The 18,193-nt window shown below is 43.7% G+C and overlaps 1 protein-coding gene across 7 annotated transcripts in view; it reads left to right on the top strand.

The window, feature by feature from the left end:
- Positions 1-18,193, top strand: part of MYL10 (myosin light chain 10) — a 90,804-nt gene that overhangs the window by 51,645 nt on the left and 20,966 nt on the right. For 5 of the 7 annotated variants that reach the window (XM_053961289.1, XM_053961290.1, XM_053961292.1 and 2 more), the window contains exon 3: positions 1,278-1,389. In XM_053961289.1, the coding sequence (XP_053817264.1) occupies positions 1,369-1,389 (21 nt within the window). In that variant the 5' untranslated portion in view covers positions 1,278-1,368. Of the gene's footprint in view, positions 1-1,277; positions 1,390-11,403; positions 11,493-13,182; positions 13,344-17,145; positions 17,194-18,193 lie in introns of those variants that run through there. The other 2 variants (XM_053961288.1, XM_053961296.1) reach the window with 2 other exon arrangements.

Genomic DNA, 18,193 nt, shown 5'->3' with positions numbered 1-18,193 from the left:
GCACCCAACAGAAACAAACAGCAATGGGCTGCTCAAAGTTTTGTTTGTTCACTTAAAAAAGAAATAATTACTCCTCTAGATACTTCGCAGGTGATGTTAAAACCTTTTCAGGGAGAACTGGAATCAGCATGATTTACTAAATCTGTTTGCCCTTTATGCTTTCACTCTGGCATTTTATGTATTTCTAATATTTAAAGATCAAGCCTCCTGCTGAAGGCATTCTCCCATGCACATTCATGGGATCTGTTGCTGTGTAGTAGCATCTGTGTAGCTGGATAAGAAGTAATATTTATGTGTTTCATGATAGGATTTTCACATTTTGCTGCTGCTTTGTGTTCAGTTCTTCACAAACTGACACAATATTTATTTTTGACATTTAAATCTGAACAGTCATATTTTTACATGTTTTGACACAAAATTTGGTCTCTTTCTGATTTAGTCTGGAAATCTGAAAACATCCAGTCTTCTTTCATAAACAGGATTGTTTTGATTAATCAGGTTTCACTCAATTTTTTTTTCACCAAAACCACCATCAGCAAACCAAATAAACAACAAACATTGTAAATAGTCTGCAGCTTTTTAGTGAAATCCCAAATTTTCCTTGAAATCCCAGTTAAATACACAAAGATTGCTGCGAGCATCACAGGTTTGCTTGAAAGAGATTGCCTTGAGTTTGCAAGAAGTGGATGTCTACGTCTGGCACAGCACCTTAACAAAAATATTAATGAATAAAAATGATGTAAAGTATTAATGAGCAGCAAGAGCTTGGTCTCTGGGATGTAGGAGACAGAGGTTCCACTGTCAGTGTTTGTCACTGGCTTGCTGAAACTCAGCTTGAATCATGTTGCTTTATTCTACAGATGAACTCTGATGGCCCTTAACGAGGTTGGGCAATAAATTAACATTCTGTGTGGTCTGTCCTACCTGTCTGCAAGAGCACACATCCCTGTGGCAGGGCTGGCAGAACAGGACAGGTGCCAGCACACTGGCCACCTGTGTCCCCGTGGTGCCTGCACTGCTGCTGGAGGTGGATCTGCACTGGGACACTGCACAGGAACAGGCAGGCACTGGGATATGCACGTTGTGCCCATGGAAAGGTGAGTGTGGACTGCCTGACACTCTCAGTAGGAAGCTTCTTACTTCCACTCTGCACAGATATGAAGGACTCCTCAAGATGTAAGAATCAAGCCCCAAGATTTCAGGATGAAAGGAATTTAAAATCAAAATGAACCCAAAACCTCCAAGGGAAGTTCTGAATAAAATTTCTTCTGTTGCAGAGGAAAACAGGACCTTGCCCATGGAAATGCTTTTGTGGTTTAAAGGCCAGATCACAGAACATCTTCTCTGGTGCTTTCAGGGGCTGCTTGAATGCGAGTTCCAGCTGCACTGGTGAGTACGTGTTGATCCCCACTGTCCCAGCTTTGGAAGGGAACAAGGCCTTTGTGTGTTTAGCTCTCAGTTTGGTTTCTACATGGTGACTGCTGTGTAGTCATGTTCTGCTTCACTTTGCACAAGCTTTCCATTGTAGCCCCCTTACACTGACTAAGCTTTGACTGAGACAAAAGAAGGACTTGTAGTGTCAGAGCCACGGTGGGGCAAGGTTTAATCTCCAGCTGATGCTGTACTTACCCAAAATCAATATGAACAGCAGGTTGTCACTGGAACTGGAAAGAGACTCTCTATGACAGGCTTATGCTTTTTAAAAAACTATTTCAGTTTATCTTGTGCAGCTCTTTTGTATAGGTAATTCTTTCTGTTGCAGGGTCTGCTGAAATGTTCCCAGGCCTGGCTGGAGGATCAGTGTTGCTTTAAAACCTGAATAAACAGTTATACGCCCTGGTAGCTTCAGATCCAGTAGCCAGAACAAATGACATTTTGCATGAGTTCTTCCAAGTGAATTGCTCTGTGACCACTGTAGACTTTTGAGTTTTTGACTCATGATATAGAGCGTTGTTAAAGCTTTCCTTGAAGAGCTCTGAAATGCCCTTCTTTCACCACCCCGATTGTTTCCCCAGTCAGTGCAGTTTGCTGGGAGCCCAGGATGGTTTTACTCCTGTGAGTTATGTTTTGACTTGGGGTTTGGACTTTTTTTGTGATTGAATGTTTTCACAGGGCTCCCTGTGACCTCATGCGAGGGCAATCGCTGTGTTGATTTGCAGGAATGTAGATGGGCCTGCAGAAATGTCAGGGTCTCCCATTAAGATGTTTCTTTCACCTCAGCAGGGGGACTGGGTTACTGGAGTGTTGTTACTGCGATGCCCTGCAGTCAGTAACACAGCACGAGAGCACAATTGCCCTGATGTATTCCAGCAGCATGGTGTTAATGTGCCATTGCTTCTCGGGATTTCAGCACCAAGGCATCACTTCTGTGCATTACAATAACACAGGCAAGTGGGCTTCTGCTTTAGGAAAACAGCTTCAGTCCCTGCAGCCCTGTTGTGCACTGGGGTAGTGGGATACAATCAACACTTTTCCCATTGTGCCTGGATGCAGGACATGCTCTCAGAGTCCTGGAGAAGGACCTGCTCTCAGAGTCCTGGATGCAGGACCTGCTCTCAAAGTCCTGGATGCAGGACCTGCTCTCGAAGTTCTGCATTTGGGACCTGCTCTCAAAGTTCTGCATTCAGGACCTGCTCTCAGAGTCCTGCAGAGCCTTTTTCACCTTTTCACCCTGAGGACTGGACCCCAGCTCACTGGAAGTCAGCAGCACACTTCCATTGCTCCGGGATACCTCTGGAAGAAGCTGGGTCAGTGCTGCATTTCCCTCTTTCACAGTGCCTAAACATTTGAAATTACATTCCCAGAGTGCAGCAAATGTTCTATAAGTGCACTCATATATGTGCAGTGCAATGTGGGTGCACTCACAGAACATGTTTTGACTACAGTTCTCTTTCTGTTGGCATTTGTCTGTACCATCTGATGAGTATTTGCTCTACAAAGGCACCTAAAAGAGCAATTATATTTTCCAGAGAGTCTTAGAAGTTCTTTTTATGGGCAGGTATTTGTTATGCTGGGGATTGAACTCTCGTAAAGAAAGCAAAGTTTCAGCTTTCTTGATAAAGAAAAGCAATGCACCTTGCTCATGTTTTTCCTGATATTTTTGTGATCCTTATCATGCTTAGTGTTCTTCTTAGGTGTGGAGTTCCCAAAGCTGGATGATTAGAGAATCTTAGCTTGTGTGAAACTCAAACCGGGAATTTTTGAGTTTTCATTATTGTAGAGAAAAGCTTGAGAAAAAATGCATATGGAAAACAAATACCAGAATGGAAAAAAGGAACCCAAAGGCATGAGCCAAACTGATGCAATATTGTGTCATAGAGACTAATTTTGTCCCAGGTTCTCAATGAAAACTGCTGCTTATTCAACAGAATAAAAATGTTTTTAATTTTATTGCCTTAAGTATACTTAATCCAACATCAAAATGTTTTTGCTTATAAGATTTTTTCAATGTCACAAATATTATACCCTATATGAAAACATAAACTTTCATTAGGAGTGAATTTGATATAAAATTAAATGCTAGCCTTATTCAGAGGTACTTGTATATCCATGTGGGTGTGTGGGTCTCAGTTTGTGTCCATGTCTTCTTATTTTGATTTAATATTGGTATTTTCATGCCTGATTCATGATTTTTGAATGCTTGAGCTTGGCAGCTCTGAACATCTGCCTTAATTGTGGGTACTAAGCTTCTTTGAAATTCTCACCTAAATTTAAAATTTCAGCCATAAAAACATAATCCTGGACCAGACAAGCCACTTGCCAAATGCTGGGCTATAAATTACAGCCATTTCTTTTTATTACAGAGTTATACAGTAAATAAAATAAACCCCAAACACCTAAACCCACAAATCTAATTACACCAAATGTGCTCCTCATCCAAAGCCGAGCTCTGAGCTCAGCCTAGCCCCAGATGGGCCGAATGGTTTAGCTGCAAACTAAACTTCTGTAAAAACAGAAGCTGAAATAGCAACACAACAGTAATGTTGTATTAGCCCTCTAGGGAAATATCTAAATAAGCAGCAAAAGTAATGAACTAGCATTTATAGCCATTGTGTCATAAATGTATTATTTGTAAATAAAAACAAAGCAGGTTCGCTGCTCCTGGTTCTGTTCCCGGTTCTGCTTCCGGTTCTGTTCTCAGCTCTGTTCTCAGCTCTGCTCCCAGCTCTGTTCCCAGCTCTGTTCCCAGGTTTATTCATTTTATTCCCAGCTCTGTTTCCAGCTCTGTTCCCAGTTCTGTTCCCAGTTTCATTCCCAGTTTTATTCCCAATTCTGTTCCCAGCTCCACTCCCAGCTCCACTCCCAGCTCTGTTCCAGTTCTGTTCCCAGTTCTGCTCCCAGCTCTGCAGGGCAACCCTTGGGATAATCCAAGCTGGGAATGAAGGGATCAGGAGCAGCCCTGACTGCTGGGCTCATCCCCCAGCGTGGGCAGCAGGTGAGAGGGGATTCTGCCCCTCTCCTGTGCTCTGGTGGGGTTCCCACCTGGAGAACCATATCCAGCTCTGGCCTTCCAACCCAGGGAAGGACCTGCTGGAGGAGGCCAGCCACAAAAATGCTCTGAGGGCTGAAAAACTTCACCTGTGAGGAAAGGCTGATAGGGTTGAGGTTTTTCAACCTGGTGAATACTCCAAGAAGACCTAATTGTGGCCTTTTGGTACTTAAAGGGGACTTATAAGAATGTTGGGGTAAAACCCTTTAGCAGGTCCTGCTGTGACCAAGTAACACAAGGAGTGTTTTGTCTTCAGCAGTGCTTGAGGGCAGGGAGAAGGGATTTTACTTTCCTAACACAGGAGGATAGAGTTGTGCACATTTGCATGCACTTTGCATTTTCGTGGTAAATGTGCCTACACTTTGAAAAGTTTAGCCCAGGAAGTTACATAAGAAAAATCAATTTTTATTGAATTTATACTCAGCGTGTGAATCCTGTTCCAGGAGGCCTTTTAGAGATGGTCATCTCCATGCATTTGCTTGTTTTGGTTCATAACATGAGGCAGGAGTTGTGTCTTGTTTACTGACTATACCAGGCATAGCCACAGGCTAAGTTTGCAAGAGAGAGAAAAAATAAAAGTGGAGGCATTAATTGTTCATTACAAAGAGCAAAAAATTGTAACTAATCATGGCACAGCGCTGCTGCTGCTAATGCATTTGAAACCTCCCTCCACCCCCCCCAAACCATATGGGGGTTTAAAATGTAAATACAATTTGTAATTGAGAGCAGCATTTTATTACTTGCTTTTAAGAGGCACAGGACGCCTGTAACCCTCAATATGAAATTTCCGCTGGCTAGAAATAAATTCAGCCCCGTGTTTTGTTTTTATTCCCGCCTGGGAAAGGTAAGGGCCGGTCTGCAAGCACTCAGGCTCTCACTCAACACCCAGGGAGAAGTGGCTGGGAGCTGTGGTTTCCAGTCACACACTGCCTTCCTCACAAGCAACCACGCTGCAGAATAAATCCTGCGAGATGCTGAGAGCAGCTGAGCTACCACGGCCTGGGCTGGAGGCAGTGGGAGCTGCAGGCACGCAGCCCTTGCCTGGAGTTGTTCCTTTTCAGGCCTGTGCTGCCCTGCAGGGAGGTCATTCTGCCCCTGCACTCGGCACTGCTGAGGTCCCACCTCGAGTGCTGTGTCCAGCTCTGGCCTCTCAGTTTGGGAAGGACGTTGAGACGCTCGAGCGCGTCCAGAGGAGGCAACGAGGCTGGAGAGGGGCTGGGAACACAAACCCTGTGAGGAACCACTGAGGGAGCTGGGGGTGCTCAGCCTGCAGAAAAGGAGACTCAGAGGTGACCTTATCACTCTACAGCTCCCTGAAAGGTGGCTGTAGTCAGCTGGGGTTGGGCTCTTTCTCCAGGCAGCACTGACAGCACCAGAGGACACAGTCTCAAGCTGCATCAAGGGAAATAGAGGTTGGATATTAGGAAAAAGTTTTTACAGAAAGGTTGATAAAGTTCTGGAATGGCTGCCCGGGGGGGTGGTGCAGTCACCATCCCTGGGTGTGTTTAAACAAAGCCTGGATGTGGCACTGGGTGCCAGGGTTGAGTTGAGGTGTTGGGGCTGGGTTGGACTCGGTGATCTTGAAGGTCTCTTCCAACCCAGTGAATTCTGTAAAAAGCAGCTTTTACTGCTTGATTCAGTTATCTCTCTAGCAGCTGTGCAATAGCACTCCAGAAATGAGGTTGTGGGCTGGGGGTCTGTTGTATCGAGTGCTGCAGAACTGTGGAACAAGGAACAAGCTCCTGGCACAGGGAGAGACAGATGTGAGTGCAAGGCAAGTGACAAGGAAAACACACAGAAAAAGGATGTGGGGCATTTTTCTTCTTCTGTGATATGGGAGATGTCACAAGGATATATAATTTATAGTTAGATCCTTTAGGCAACCAAACACTCAGGCTGTATTTGACTTAAATTAACCGTAGCAGGATTCCACTTCAAACTTTCCAGATTTTAGCAGGTTTGGGAATGCAAAGTTCTTATATGGAGATGAAGGGTTTAAAAAGGCACCACCAAGGATGTAACTCGTGGGTACCTCTGTCAGCCTGAAAATAATCCCCTCGCACTTCCTGTCCTCTTTTCTGTCAGCTCTAGCTCTGGGAAGCAACATGAAAAGAGATCCTCATAAAGAACACAATAATCCTGCCCTGCAGCTCCTGCAGGACATTGGCAGGGAAAGGAGAAAAGGAATTATTCGTATTTTGGCTGGAAGGACTGGTGACCTCTACCTGTGCAGAAGTCATGAATGTCTAGAAAATGAAAGCATAGAGAGGGTACAGGGATTTAAACAAAGATGGGGGAAAACCTCCGGATTTTGAGTTAAGCCACTACACTAGCTCACGTGCTGGTTGCTCACTTGTAAAAAGGACAGTTCAGGGCAAAGTGGACATTTCCACAAGAACTGTAGGGGAAGTAAACTATCTGAGCATGGGTGTTCCTGGCCAGAAGAACTCACATCTCTGATAGAATTATTAGGGCTTATTTTTCAAGAAGGCGAATCATGTCCACAGTTCTAGAAAAAAATACAGAAAATAATAAAAATAAAACTGAAAGTGAAACATGTACTGCTGTGAATGAACTAGGCTGCAATAATGCAAGTTTTGAGACCTTGTGAGGTGCCTCATGCCTCACAGGGTTTAACTCTCATATATTCTTCTCTGAGAAATGAAGAAAGTGTTAATTGTCAGAGTAGAAAGGCAGGCAGCCATGCCAGTGCCTGCCACTTCAGTGAATACAAACTCATTCTGCTACTTCAAGACTTCTCGGCTGAATTAATGTGTAGGACATAATAACAGCCATGCTGAGAGTGAAATATTCCCTCTCTCATTAGAAACCACTTCTGTTCTTGTTGAGCTGTATCCTCCCACCTTCATCTGCTCTGGGTTCTATCCAACATTATTTACAATAATTGTATCCACCTTCGCTGTTGGATTTCTCAAAGGAATTGTGGCTAAGAGGGATAAAAGACGTCTACACACTCAGTGGCTTTTTCCTCAAACAAATCAGGAAGTCAAGCATGGTTTACAATGAGAAAGAACTACTTGAAGAGCTCTGGGGTGTATTTTTTTTAACCACTTAACGTTGCAGGACACCTCGACATCCTACCTTATACACGAGGAACTAAAATTGTACATTCTGTCAAGTAGATAAGTGAGTTGATTAAAAAATCCCTGAGTATCCAAGAGCTCCTACTGAAATCTCAGGATACATAACACATTCCTTGACCTAAAGACCGGAGTGAGGTAATGTAGCAGTAATGTACCCAGAGTTTGTCCCTTCTTCCATGATCTGTCAGCTTGCTGGTAAGAAGCAGGCAAACTGTCCAGGACAAGTGTGGAGTGATGACTGGATTTGCTAAAGGTAGTTCTTTGCACCTCTATTAGCCTTGAATATTTGTCTGTTTCCTTATTTAAAAAATAAAATTATTAACACCAAAAGCAGGATGACATGCAACTGATGCCTCCTTGCACAGAACTGTGCATGCCACACTGACAAACACCAAAATGCAAATGACCTCTCTCTCATCAGTAACCCACATTTATCCACGTGGGTTTCTGCACAAGTGCACAGCTACAGTGGCTGAATGAGTGAAGAGGGGTTGGTCACATATAAACACATGAAACAAGAGATAAAACTGGGTTTAAACAGACTGTACATTTACCTGCCTCACTGAAGTGGGCACTCAGCAGGCAAAAGAATATCTGGATTAATGAGGTTAATGAAAATTGGATTTCCTTGTGCCTGGCATATTTAAGAGCCTTAGGTTAGGAGTTCACAGCAGACTTGCCTGGTGGACTTTGTTTGCTCCTGTGCTCTCAATAATTGATACATACATGTGATCAGTGAGTTCTGAAGGGCATCCTTATGTCTGAAAGTGAACACAGAGAATTTCCTGGGTTATTTTAGATTTAGATTTTTCCTTTCAATACAGAATGAGTTCAGTGCCTGTCATTGATGAGGGAGAATTACTCACTCACCATAAGAAAAGTAAAAACTTGAAAAAGGTGGCTATTTGTTAATTCTGTCCTCTGAGGAGCTTGTTAAGTATTTGGCTACCTCTGGGAAGTTCTGGTGGCCCTGCTCTGCAGTCATTGCTATTCCCTGTATTCCAGCTGCTGGTGGATGTTAGGCTGGGAGCCAGTTATTCATGGTAAGCATCTTCCAGTTTAGATTCCAAATATTTTTCCTTTCCCAAAGGAGATTTTCCTCAGTGCATTGCCCTGTACCTTTTCAGTGAGGAGCTGCACAATGTCCACCCCGAGCTGTGCTGAGCAGTACCATGGAAGTGCCTTTCCCAAATTATTTTGAGGACAGAGTGTGTGCTCAGTGTCCCCCCTTTGCAGGGACCTGGCTTCAGCTCACCCTGCAGCTGCCTGGGCTCTGGTGGAAGAGAGGAGCCAACAGCTCTTCTCTCCTGCACTTGCTTTCCCCAGCAAGGAGCAGCTTCCATCCCTGTGAGGGGACAGCAGATGGTTTGTGGAGCAGTGTCAGCACCACCTGTAACCCACTAGTGAAGGATGTACCTTGACCTGTTTGCTGCTCCTCCTTTCAGGAGAGATTTTGGCTCCTAGAAGCCTTGGTCTTCTACTAAGGTACAATGTATGTCAAATTTGTTTCTTACAAAAGTTCAACCCTCTGTGCACCCAGATCATTTCAGTTTTGTCTGTTCTCATGTTCTGGGCTTTAGGCTTTGGGATTTAGGGAGTCTGTGTATGGCCAGGATGTTGGATTCATGGCTCAGATTGCTTTTCAACCAAAAAGCTCAGGTTAAAGGTATTCCCTTCACAGACAAGGGAGGAAGACTAATTCCTCAAGGAGTAATTCAGCCCACCTGAGAGGCAATTATTGCAATTTATTGTTATTTTTCAAACTTTGTGTCCTCTAAAACATGACGTTTGGGGTGTGGAGTCCTGCTTTTGGGATATTTGTATGGACTAAATGGGAATATGCCTATGTGTCTGAGTGTGGCATTTGCATTTCCTCCTGTTTGAGTGACTGTAGTGTGTATTTTCAAACTACCAGGGGATTTTGTGTTGCATTTCTGAGCACATTGGGGTTGGCTCGCATGCATACATAACTAATGTCTGTGTTTTGAAGTGCCAGGAATATAAAATGGGTTAGCAAGAGAACTGAGTCGAGCAGCAGGTCGAGACATGTCACAACAGGGTAATCCATCCAACAGAACGAGGATAGCTTGGGGGGCCCTAAGTTAAAAGAACCTGATTAGTCTCAGCTCAGGGTAAGGATTAGCACAGACTGGCAAAGGCAGGAGCAAAGACACTCAGGCACGGCTCAGGGTGTTGGATCTGTGGGCTCTACCCACAGCCACCAAAGCACTCAGGCAGTGAGTCCCCAGTGGGTCAGTGTGAGGGTTGAAGGTGCTGAAGCATCATTGTGAATGTGTCTGCCTGTTCTCTGAAGACTTTTACAGGAGGTTCTCAGCTCTTCTCAGAGCTGGTCACTGTCAGAGTCCCACGCAGAGGTCCTTTACTGGCAGGATGTGCTGTCACCCACTGTGACAACTGAGCCTCCACTGCCAGGACAATCCTCCCTCCTGCCCATTGCACCTGCAGCTCCTGCACTGTGGTGGAACCACAGCTTCCAGCACTATGGACAAGCTGATCTTCAAAGCTCCCTTCCAACCCAAACCATCCCAGGACTCTGTGAACACTACCAAGGGTCCTGATTCTGTCTTCAGTGTCAGGATGGTCAGTCCCAAATAATCCCACTTTTTCTAAGAGGTGACAATGGGTTTATGCTGTTGTTTGTGAGGTCAGAATATGGTACCTTTCTTGTGCTGTGCTCCTTTTCATAATTTGAAGCCAGGTTTAGGCGTGTGGGTTGTTTCATTAGCACAAACAGGGGAGTTTGTTACTATGCCATGTGATGATTCCCCATAACGATTTTTTAGAAAAGTGCCAAAGGATTGAATTAGGAACTTGTGACATTTACAAAAAGTTGTTAAATGCCTTTGTGGCTTCTGGATTTAGAGCTACTGTGCTGGAGGGATATTACCACATTCTACATTCAACATCTGCAGAGCAATGCCAAGCTACTATATCCATAATTTCCAAAGTGACTATTTCAGCTGGCATTTTCCACTGCATTTAAATTCTTGAATTGTCCCTCATTTGGCAATCCTTTTCTAGTGCTTTTATGGATGGTATAGCCTAAAATCTGTGCTGTCCTCTGAGGTGGTACTGCTGCCTTTGTCCTATTCCACTCTCTGTGTCTGCAATGGAGCATCACTGGCTCCAAATCTCCGTATGACGTGACCCAGCCAACTCTGAGACTCATCTGCAATTAAACCACAAACACCTGCCATGAATTTAGTCACTGGGTCAATATTTAAATATTATTTTCTGTAAGCAAAATTGGATTTTGCTATGCCAAATATTTATCAGAGGAGGTAGAACCTCACATTGTAAGATTTCAGGTGAAGAGTTCCAATTGCTCACCCCAGAATTTTAGGAAGCTCCATACCATATTGTAAACATTTGCAAGAATTATGCATATGTGTTGGTACAGACAGAAATTACAAATGCAGGAGATCTATTTAGAAAATAAGATCTCATCCTAAGAGAAAATGGCATAGTAGACCCCATCAAAAGCTAAATAAAAGATAGTAATATTCAGGTAAAATTTCTGACAGGGAGAACCATTTGTCAAGTCTTGTTCCTTCATTCTTTGAAAGTTTTAAGTGAATGTAATTCCTGTCTATGAGGATATCTGGACAGAATGTTGGCAGATGTCTAAACCTCACCTGGTTTCCCAGAGCTCTTTAGCTTTCCTTTAACCTCCCTCCACTCCTGACTTCTGCTTTGCTAAACTTGAACTTCTCAGCAGGGCTCCTGGCCAGGAGTATCAGGCTTTGTCAGCAGAAACTAATTACATTCTCATCAAATCCTATCTTGCAGCAATAATGTAGTGAACTGTCCCACTGCTTCCAAGGCCTCCCAAATAATCCACGCAGAGATGCTACCCCTGGAATGACCAGCAGCACCAGGTGGGAGTGCAGGGTCTGCTGGAGTGTGGAATGTGAGGCTGAGTGCACTGGCCACCCTCAGAGTCACTCAGAGTCAGCAGGGGCTGAATTCTGTCACTGAGAAAGCCATGCCTTCAGCTGGTTTGGCCAACCACCATCAACACAAGATAATATTAATAATAACCACAACAGCAATGCTTAAAAATAGGTTCTAGATCAACCAGAAGACATGGGCTTGAAACTGGTATATAAAACTCTATGGCCTATGTTAGAAAGGAGAAAAGGCTAGAGAGGGGTTTTTTATGGATTTGTAAAACTCTAGTGGAAATTACAGTGGGTTTCATTATAATCCATCAGCTCAATTATTTTGGTGACTGTTGGGTCCTCTGTTTTGGTGCTGCTGGATGGATTCATCACCAGAACAATCCATTTCCACCTGTTGCTGCCCAAGGCTTTCACAAATGAGGCTCATGCCTGCTTTTTCCACTGAGGACCTGGGCAGGCTAAAGTAGCCAGGGAATAAAAATAAAGAATTAATGCAAAAGGTTGGGATTTTGCTGCTTTGTGCTGTAGCCTTGTCTTGGACAGACTTCCCACAGATGCCTATAGATGCAATTTTGTGCCTCTGCTCCCTGTCTGTGGAACAAGGAAGGAATAACAGTGTGTTTCAACCTTGTGGGTGCATTGGGAAGATAGACTCAGCCTTGGTTTTGAAATACATATCTACTGTGGTAATTAGAACAATACAATAGCAAATAAAAACAGGAAGAAGAAATCTACCTAAGCCACAAAAGGATTTCTTTGATGTGCAGCAAATGAGATATGGGACCACAGACTATGTGAAGAAGTTAAGAGAAATATTGAACAGCTGCTTTGCTACACAGTCCTACAAAATGAAATGGCATCCTGCAGGAAAAACAGTGCAGGCTCCTTTACTGCCCAGGAGGGCAGAGCTAAGGTTACAGGGACTGTAACAGGGTTGTCATTTCCTTACTCCCAGGAGCTGCATTTTCCTAAAGTAATTGCTCTTTATGTGATGATTTTGTAGAGCCTGATTCTTGCTAGTGTAAATCAGGAGGAACCCCCAGCAAATCCAACCAAGTGATCTCAGTGCAAAGATTTTGGGGGCCACAGCAGAATCAGGAGTGCTCAGTCTGTAACCTTCTTCTCCAAATTCTGCAACAAATGCCCCATGCTGGAATGGCAAGTAGGTATCAGATGAAAACACAAAACAATGACAACAGTGCATTTCTCAGTAGCCACATCATATTATGTCACTGATGTCAGGTTGAGTTATATTAGTCTGCTTTTCATTATGTTGTGTTATGCCTTTTGACATTATGCAACACACTGTAAGTAACATAAAGTGACCTCCAAGTATAAAAGAGTACACAGTTTTTGTCAGATTGGATAGTGGCTATGAATTCTCAGAGAGGGAGGGGTAGCTCAGAGAAGGGGGTTTGCATTTACTGTCCTGAACAACAAATGCACAGAACTTAATTAACAGTTACAGCAGCCCTGGCTGTTCCCAAAACGGTGTTTGTGTCTCTGCTCAATTGAGAAAGGAGATTCACAGTGGGATTTGCACTTTTAAATTTATTTAAAATTCTGCAGAGGTGTCTGTAATAGCTTCTTCTCTGTACCTGTACTGCAGGAGTTCTGTACACAGTGAACATAAGACTCACTTACCTGAGATTTGCTTTGTTGCCAGGCTCCAAAATTCAGTATTGAGACCAGACTTTCTGAGCAGCATGGGATAGCCTGTCCTCTATATGAAGAATTTCATCAGCTACTGAGAGAACAACTGTACAGAGAAAAGAAAAGGGCATCATCATGGCTCTTAAAAGAACAGGAGCTTCTGATAAATTTAAGGTGACTAAGGAAAAGTGGGTGGTTCAAGTTGCTAATTTTCTCTGGAGAGCTTGAAATCCACCTTGCTGGGTGGTTCTGCCTGGTGGCTTTGCTGGAATTAGCTGATGTTTTCCCTTTAGTGCTTGGTTTGTACTCCTGACCCAGGGTCTGCTCAGTTCCAGGACTTGCACAGAACCTGGAGTCCTTTGGTGTGAAGGATGGAATGCAGCTCTCCTAAAGGGCAGGGGATTGTCCCCACCTATTGGCAGGATGTTCCCAAGCCTGATTAACTGCCACGGGTTAATCCCCTGAAGGCATCCCCTCAAAGGCAGGCCAGGAGACTCTCTGTGGGCAGGAGCACAGTCATGTTGTGGTATGAAGTTGGTCTCAAATCTTGCAATAACCTGCAATAGCCCCAATACTTCCAGAAGTACTTACCACACATTTCCTACATAGCATATTCAGCATTAGTGGATTTCTTTCTGGCTGCAAAAAAGGCCACATCCCATTTGGCACTGCATCTGGCATCCCATCTCCCCACAAGGATTGTCCCCAAGACCGATCATCTGCCTTTTTAGATCCTGAATGTTGTACAGATCAGAAACATTCTCATGATCAGTCTCAAAGATGGAAATTGCAAAGGCACCTGAATACATTTGATGTGGGCTTCTTGAGCAGTAACAGATGTGGAATCTCACTTAAAAAGGTCTTTTAAGATTAAAATTTAACATTACTAACAGGAATAAAGTGTAACATTTTGTGTGAAAACGCTGCACAGGTGAGCACAGGAAACCAGGATCCAATGTGTCATGTGCATTTTTCTTTGTAATTTCTCCATCTGTAAATATGGCATAAATTATTATCTACCTAATTTCCAGGTACAAAACATTCCTTAAGGTGTGTATGGGATGCTGCCCTTGTTCATTAGGCCATTAAATGTCAGAGAGTGAGCAGTTCCCTCTCGTGAGCAGTGTGCAATAAACCAGCTCCTCTTTCCACCCTGCCAAGAGCCCTGTGCAATCAGACCCCTGTGACACCGACACCCACAGTGCTCTGCAGGACTGCACAGCTCTACCTTGAAGTATCATTTCGTGGCATCAGAGAGTCCAGAATTAAACATGAAACATTCTGCTAATCCTTGTTAAGTTGGCAAAGAAAGCTGTCACCCTGTACTAGATCAGCTCCTAAAGAAAACTGTTCCCCTTGGTAGGACATCAGACTGCGCTCGTGGTCAGACACAGAGACTCAGCACTGGAAAATCTCACTAAGATTTGCAGCCAGGCTGCATCTCAGGAGACTTCCTATTATTATTTTCTTTACTAATAAATCATTATGTTGTCTCCTTCACAGCACAGAGAGTTCAAATAAACCTGTCCCTCTGACAATCTGATTTTCTGAAGGAGTGTCCTGTTCTGTTGAGTCATGTGAGAGGAAAATACAAAGAAGTAGAAAGACAGATCAAAAAGGGGTAGCAGAAAGGGCCCTGGAGGCAGACTTAAGTTTGGTATTTAATATTTCAGGTAAAATATTCACTTAGCATCAATTATCTTGTTGGGCTCTTTTTTATTTTTTTTTCCAAATGAAATTGCTTTCTGAATCAGCCAGCTCTCTAATTACCAGATTGAATGATTGAAATTTTTAGGGCAATTAAATTCAAGCCTTTCTTTTTCAGTCCTTATGTTATTCCCCCCTTCTCTCCCTCCCCTCTCCAGTCTGGAGCCTTTCTATAATTTGGAGGCAGTTGCAGAAGCAGGCAGACCTTTAAAGCCAAGATGTATGTCTCCCTTAATTCCTCTGTGGATTTGTTTCACAGACTAAGCAGAGAGGGTTCTGGTCTCTCAGGACATGTGCATTACAAACACATTGCATTGTGTGGGTTTTATCCCAACGTGTCATGTCATTTAAAAACAGCTTGGAAGGATTCATTTAATAGAGAAATTCTGTGAAAAGATAAAGATCAATGCAGAAAATACAGGCACTATTGGAAAGTGCCTGCAGATCAAGCTACAAGACTAAGGAGCAAATTGATAATAACAATGATGATTGATGGTATACTAGATAAGAGAAAACAAAACTCCCAATAAAACAATACAAAAGTCTGTTAACAGCTGCTAGGAGAAAACCATGAAATGGCTGGGTGAAAGGATAAGGATTCTTCCAAGAAAGGACACAAAATTCACAGGATGGAATCCCAGGCCCAGGTGACAAAGCTGCTGCTCATTGTCTCTATTGTTGGGATTAGGGCACTGATCTGCAGAATGAGTAACCACATTCTCCCATGAAGGTTTGTGAGCTGTTCTGTGGATTTCAGTGGGACTATTCCTCCTTAAAAGTTAAGTGGATGCTTAAGAGCTTTGATAAATCAGGATCTAACCCGGTGAACATGATACATCTTTATCACAATGAACCTTGGAAGTTGTGTAGGATTTGCCTCAGAAACCTCACTCTGAGGTTTTTCAGGTTCTCACTTTTTCAGGTTTCCAGACCCAGCCTAGGACACAAACCTGGGGCTTCTCTCCAGCAGGCACTTGCAGGCAGAGGGACTGAGGGATTTCTTTTCATGCTCTATTACACTGGGGATTGGTATAATGTCACTAAGTCAGAACGATGAACACTAGGCTAACTTCCAATGTGCATCCACGGCAATTTCACTAAAGCCAGATGAGCTGCATTTTGCCTATTTATTACTTAATTATCCCTGTAGGTGTTTGAGGTGCCCCACAACAGCTAAAGCAGCCCTTGCCCTGAAGAGCACACAGTCAGATCTAAGATTAGAGATGACAGCACTGCAAGGGCTGGACCTGGAGAAAGAACAAGCTCCTTGTTCAACCAGAAACTTGAATGCACATCTGAATCAAAGTTCAGTTAATTGATTGAGCACTGCTGTGACTCAAGGTTGGGGCGACTGATGGGAAGAAGAATTTCAGATGCAGGTTCCTGAAAAACCTACTATTTCTGCTGAATTTAATGTTCTGATGTTCCTGTATGGATACTCCGAGAGACACAGAGAGCAGACCTTTAGGAACCATGATTTCATGTCAGCGGAATTTTGCAATTTCATAGTGGTTAATGTTTTGGCCCACTGCAGTAATTCCAATGGGATGGAATGTGTATTAATGTCCATGAGCATTCCCTGGGAGACACAGCCCCTGTGGCTCCTACGCTGCCTCCTGTTCCCTTCCTGCTCCCACTGCCACATTCATTACCACACACCTCTTCTTTCATGCTTTGAAGTCCACGACTCTCCACCATTTTGCAGTATCTTGGGATATGGCCCTGGACTTGAGGCATGTTTATAGGTTCAGGGAAAAGAGACCTGCTCTGAGTCACTTTATTGCCATCTGCAGAGAGGTGCTTTTCCACCCTCCAGGTATAGATGCAGTTCTGCAGAGCCTCAGATGTTTTGCTGGAGCTCTGAATGCCTGCACCAGGCTCTGGGGCTACTGAAGTGGCCAGGATTTATTGCTGGTTTCCCCAGCATTTTCTCAAGGAATGTGTTTCCCTTCCTGCTTTTTCAAGATGCCATGTCCACTTAAAATCTTCTAGTGCATGCCCTGTGTTCATTATTTAGCAGTGCATGGGAAAACCCCTTCAGCTTAAGCTTGCTGTGAGTGCTGTACAATTGTATCCCAACTGCCTCCTCTACTTATCTGCTGCATTATTTCTGTGAAAGCAAAAGCTGTGCGTGGAACAGATGCTTGGAATGGTATTGGGATCCAATTACTGCAGTTTTCCAACCTTACATCTATTGTCTAAACTTGGAGCAGGCATATTTTTATTCCTTGGTGACACTATATAAAGAGGCAATTGGCATTGTGTTTGTTGGCTGACTGGTTGGCAGAGGAGGGGTGAAAGGAGCAGCAGCACCATGGTAGGTTTTATCCTTCCCCATGTCTGTTTATCTCTGTATTTCTATCTGACTCTTATGATTCAAACAGAGCAGGGATGATCACACAGCATCCCATGAAATCTCATTGTAGTATCACATCCAGAATGCAGAAATACCCCACAGAGTGAGCTGGGAATTCCCAAGGACTGCTCTGCATGTATTTCACAAATAAGGAAGGCACAGAACACAGATGAATGTGCAGAAAGGAAGAGCTTGTGCAGCTCTGTCCCACATTCACACACCTGGCATGGCTGGTGTGGGATAGAATTAAGATCTGCTGTGGTGTGATGGGGACTGAGGGAAAGGGATTTCTCTGGAACTGTGACTGTGTTGCTCTTGTGACCATGAGAAGAAGTAGGAAGCACTGCAGAAATTTCTGTCTCGCCTTTGCCCCACTCATTGTTGGCTTTTAGCTCTGGGACTTCACCAGCCACCTCACTTGATGTGATTCCAAGGAGCAAAGAACTCCTGCCTAAGGAACCATGGGCAGATCGGGCAGATCTTTGTCTCCTGCAAATTCAGAGGAATGACTACAATAATATTAGAAAAAAAAAAGAGCAGGTGATTTTGTCTTTGTTTATTTTGCTCCTTTTTGCAGGTCCTTTTCCATCTGTCTAAAAGCAATGCTGCCCTGTGGCTCCCTGGGGCTATGGAATATTTGATTGTGGAGAACACCAGAGAGGGAGTTGTATATGAAAAGCTTTCTCAAAGCTTAGTTCAAACTTGATCCTATTTAAGCAGGTGATGAATGTGATCCACGTGTTGTTCTGAGCAGGGCAAAACCACATTCAATGGTATTTCTAAAATCCATGCACAAAACAGGTTCCAGTTTCATCCAGTGCCAGCCCAGTGTCAGTGGTTTCACACTAATCATGTTCCTCACCAGTGTTTCAGAAGGGACCAGTGCCTTGTGCTGATTATGCCTCTTCAGGTGTGGGTTTACAGATTTTCCTTTAATCAGCCTCAGTAAAGTCTAAGCCAG

The sequence above is a fragment of the Vidua chalybeata genome, chromosome 20 (genome assembly GCF_026979565.1).
Source record: "Vidua chalybeata isolate OUT-0048 chromosome 20, bVidCha1 merged haplotype, whole genome shotgun sequence".
Classification (NCBI taxonomy): Eukaryota; Metazoa; Chordata; class Aves; order Passeriformes; family Viduidae; genus Vidua; species Vidua chalybeata.
The sequence above is the reverse complement of the archived record's forward strand: the minus strand, read 5'-3'. Positions and strand labels throughout refer to the sequence as shown.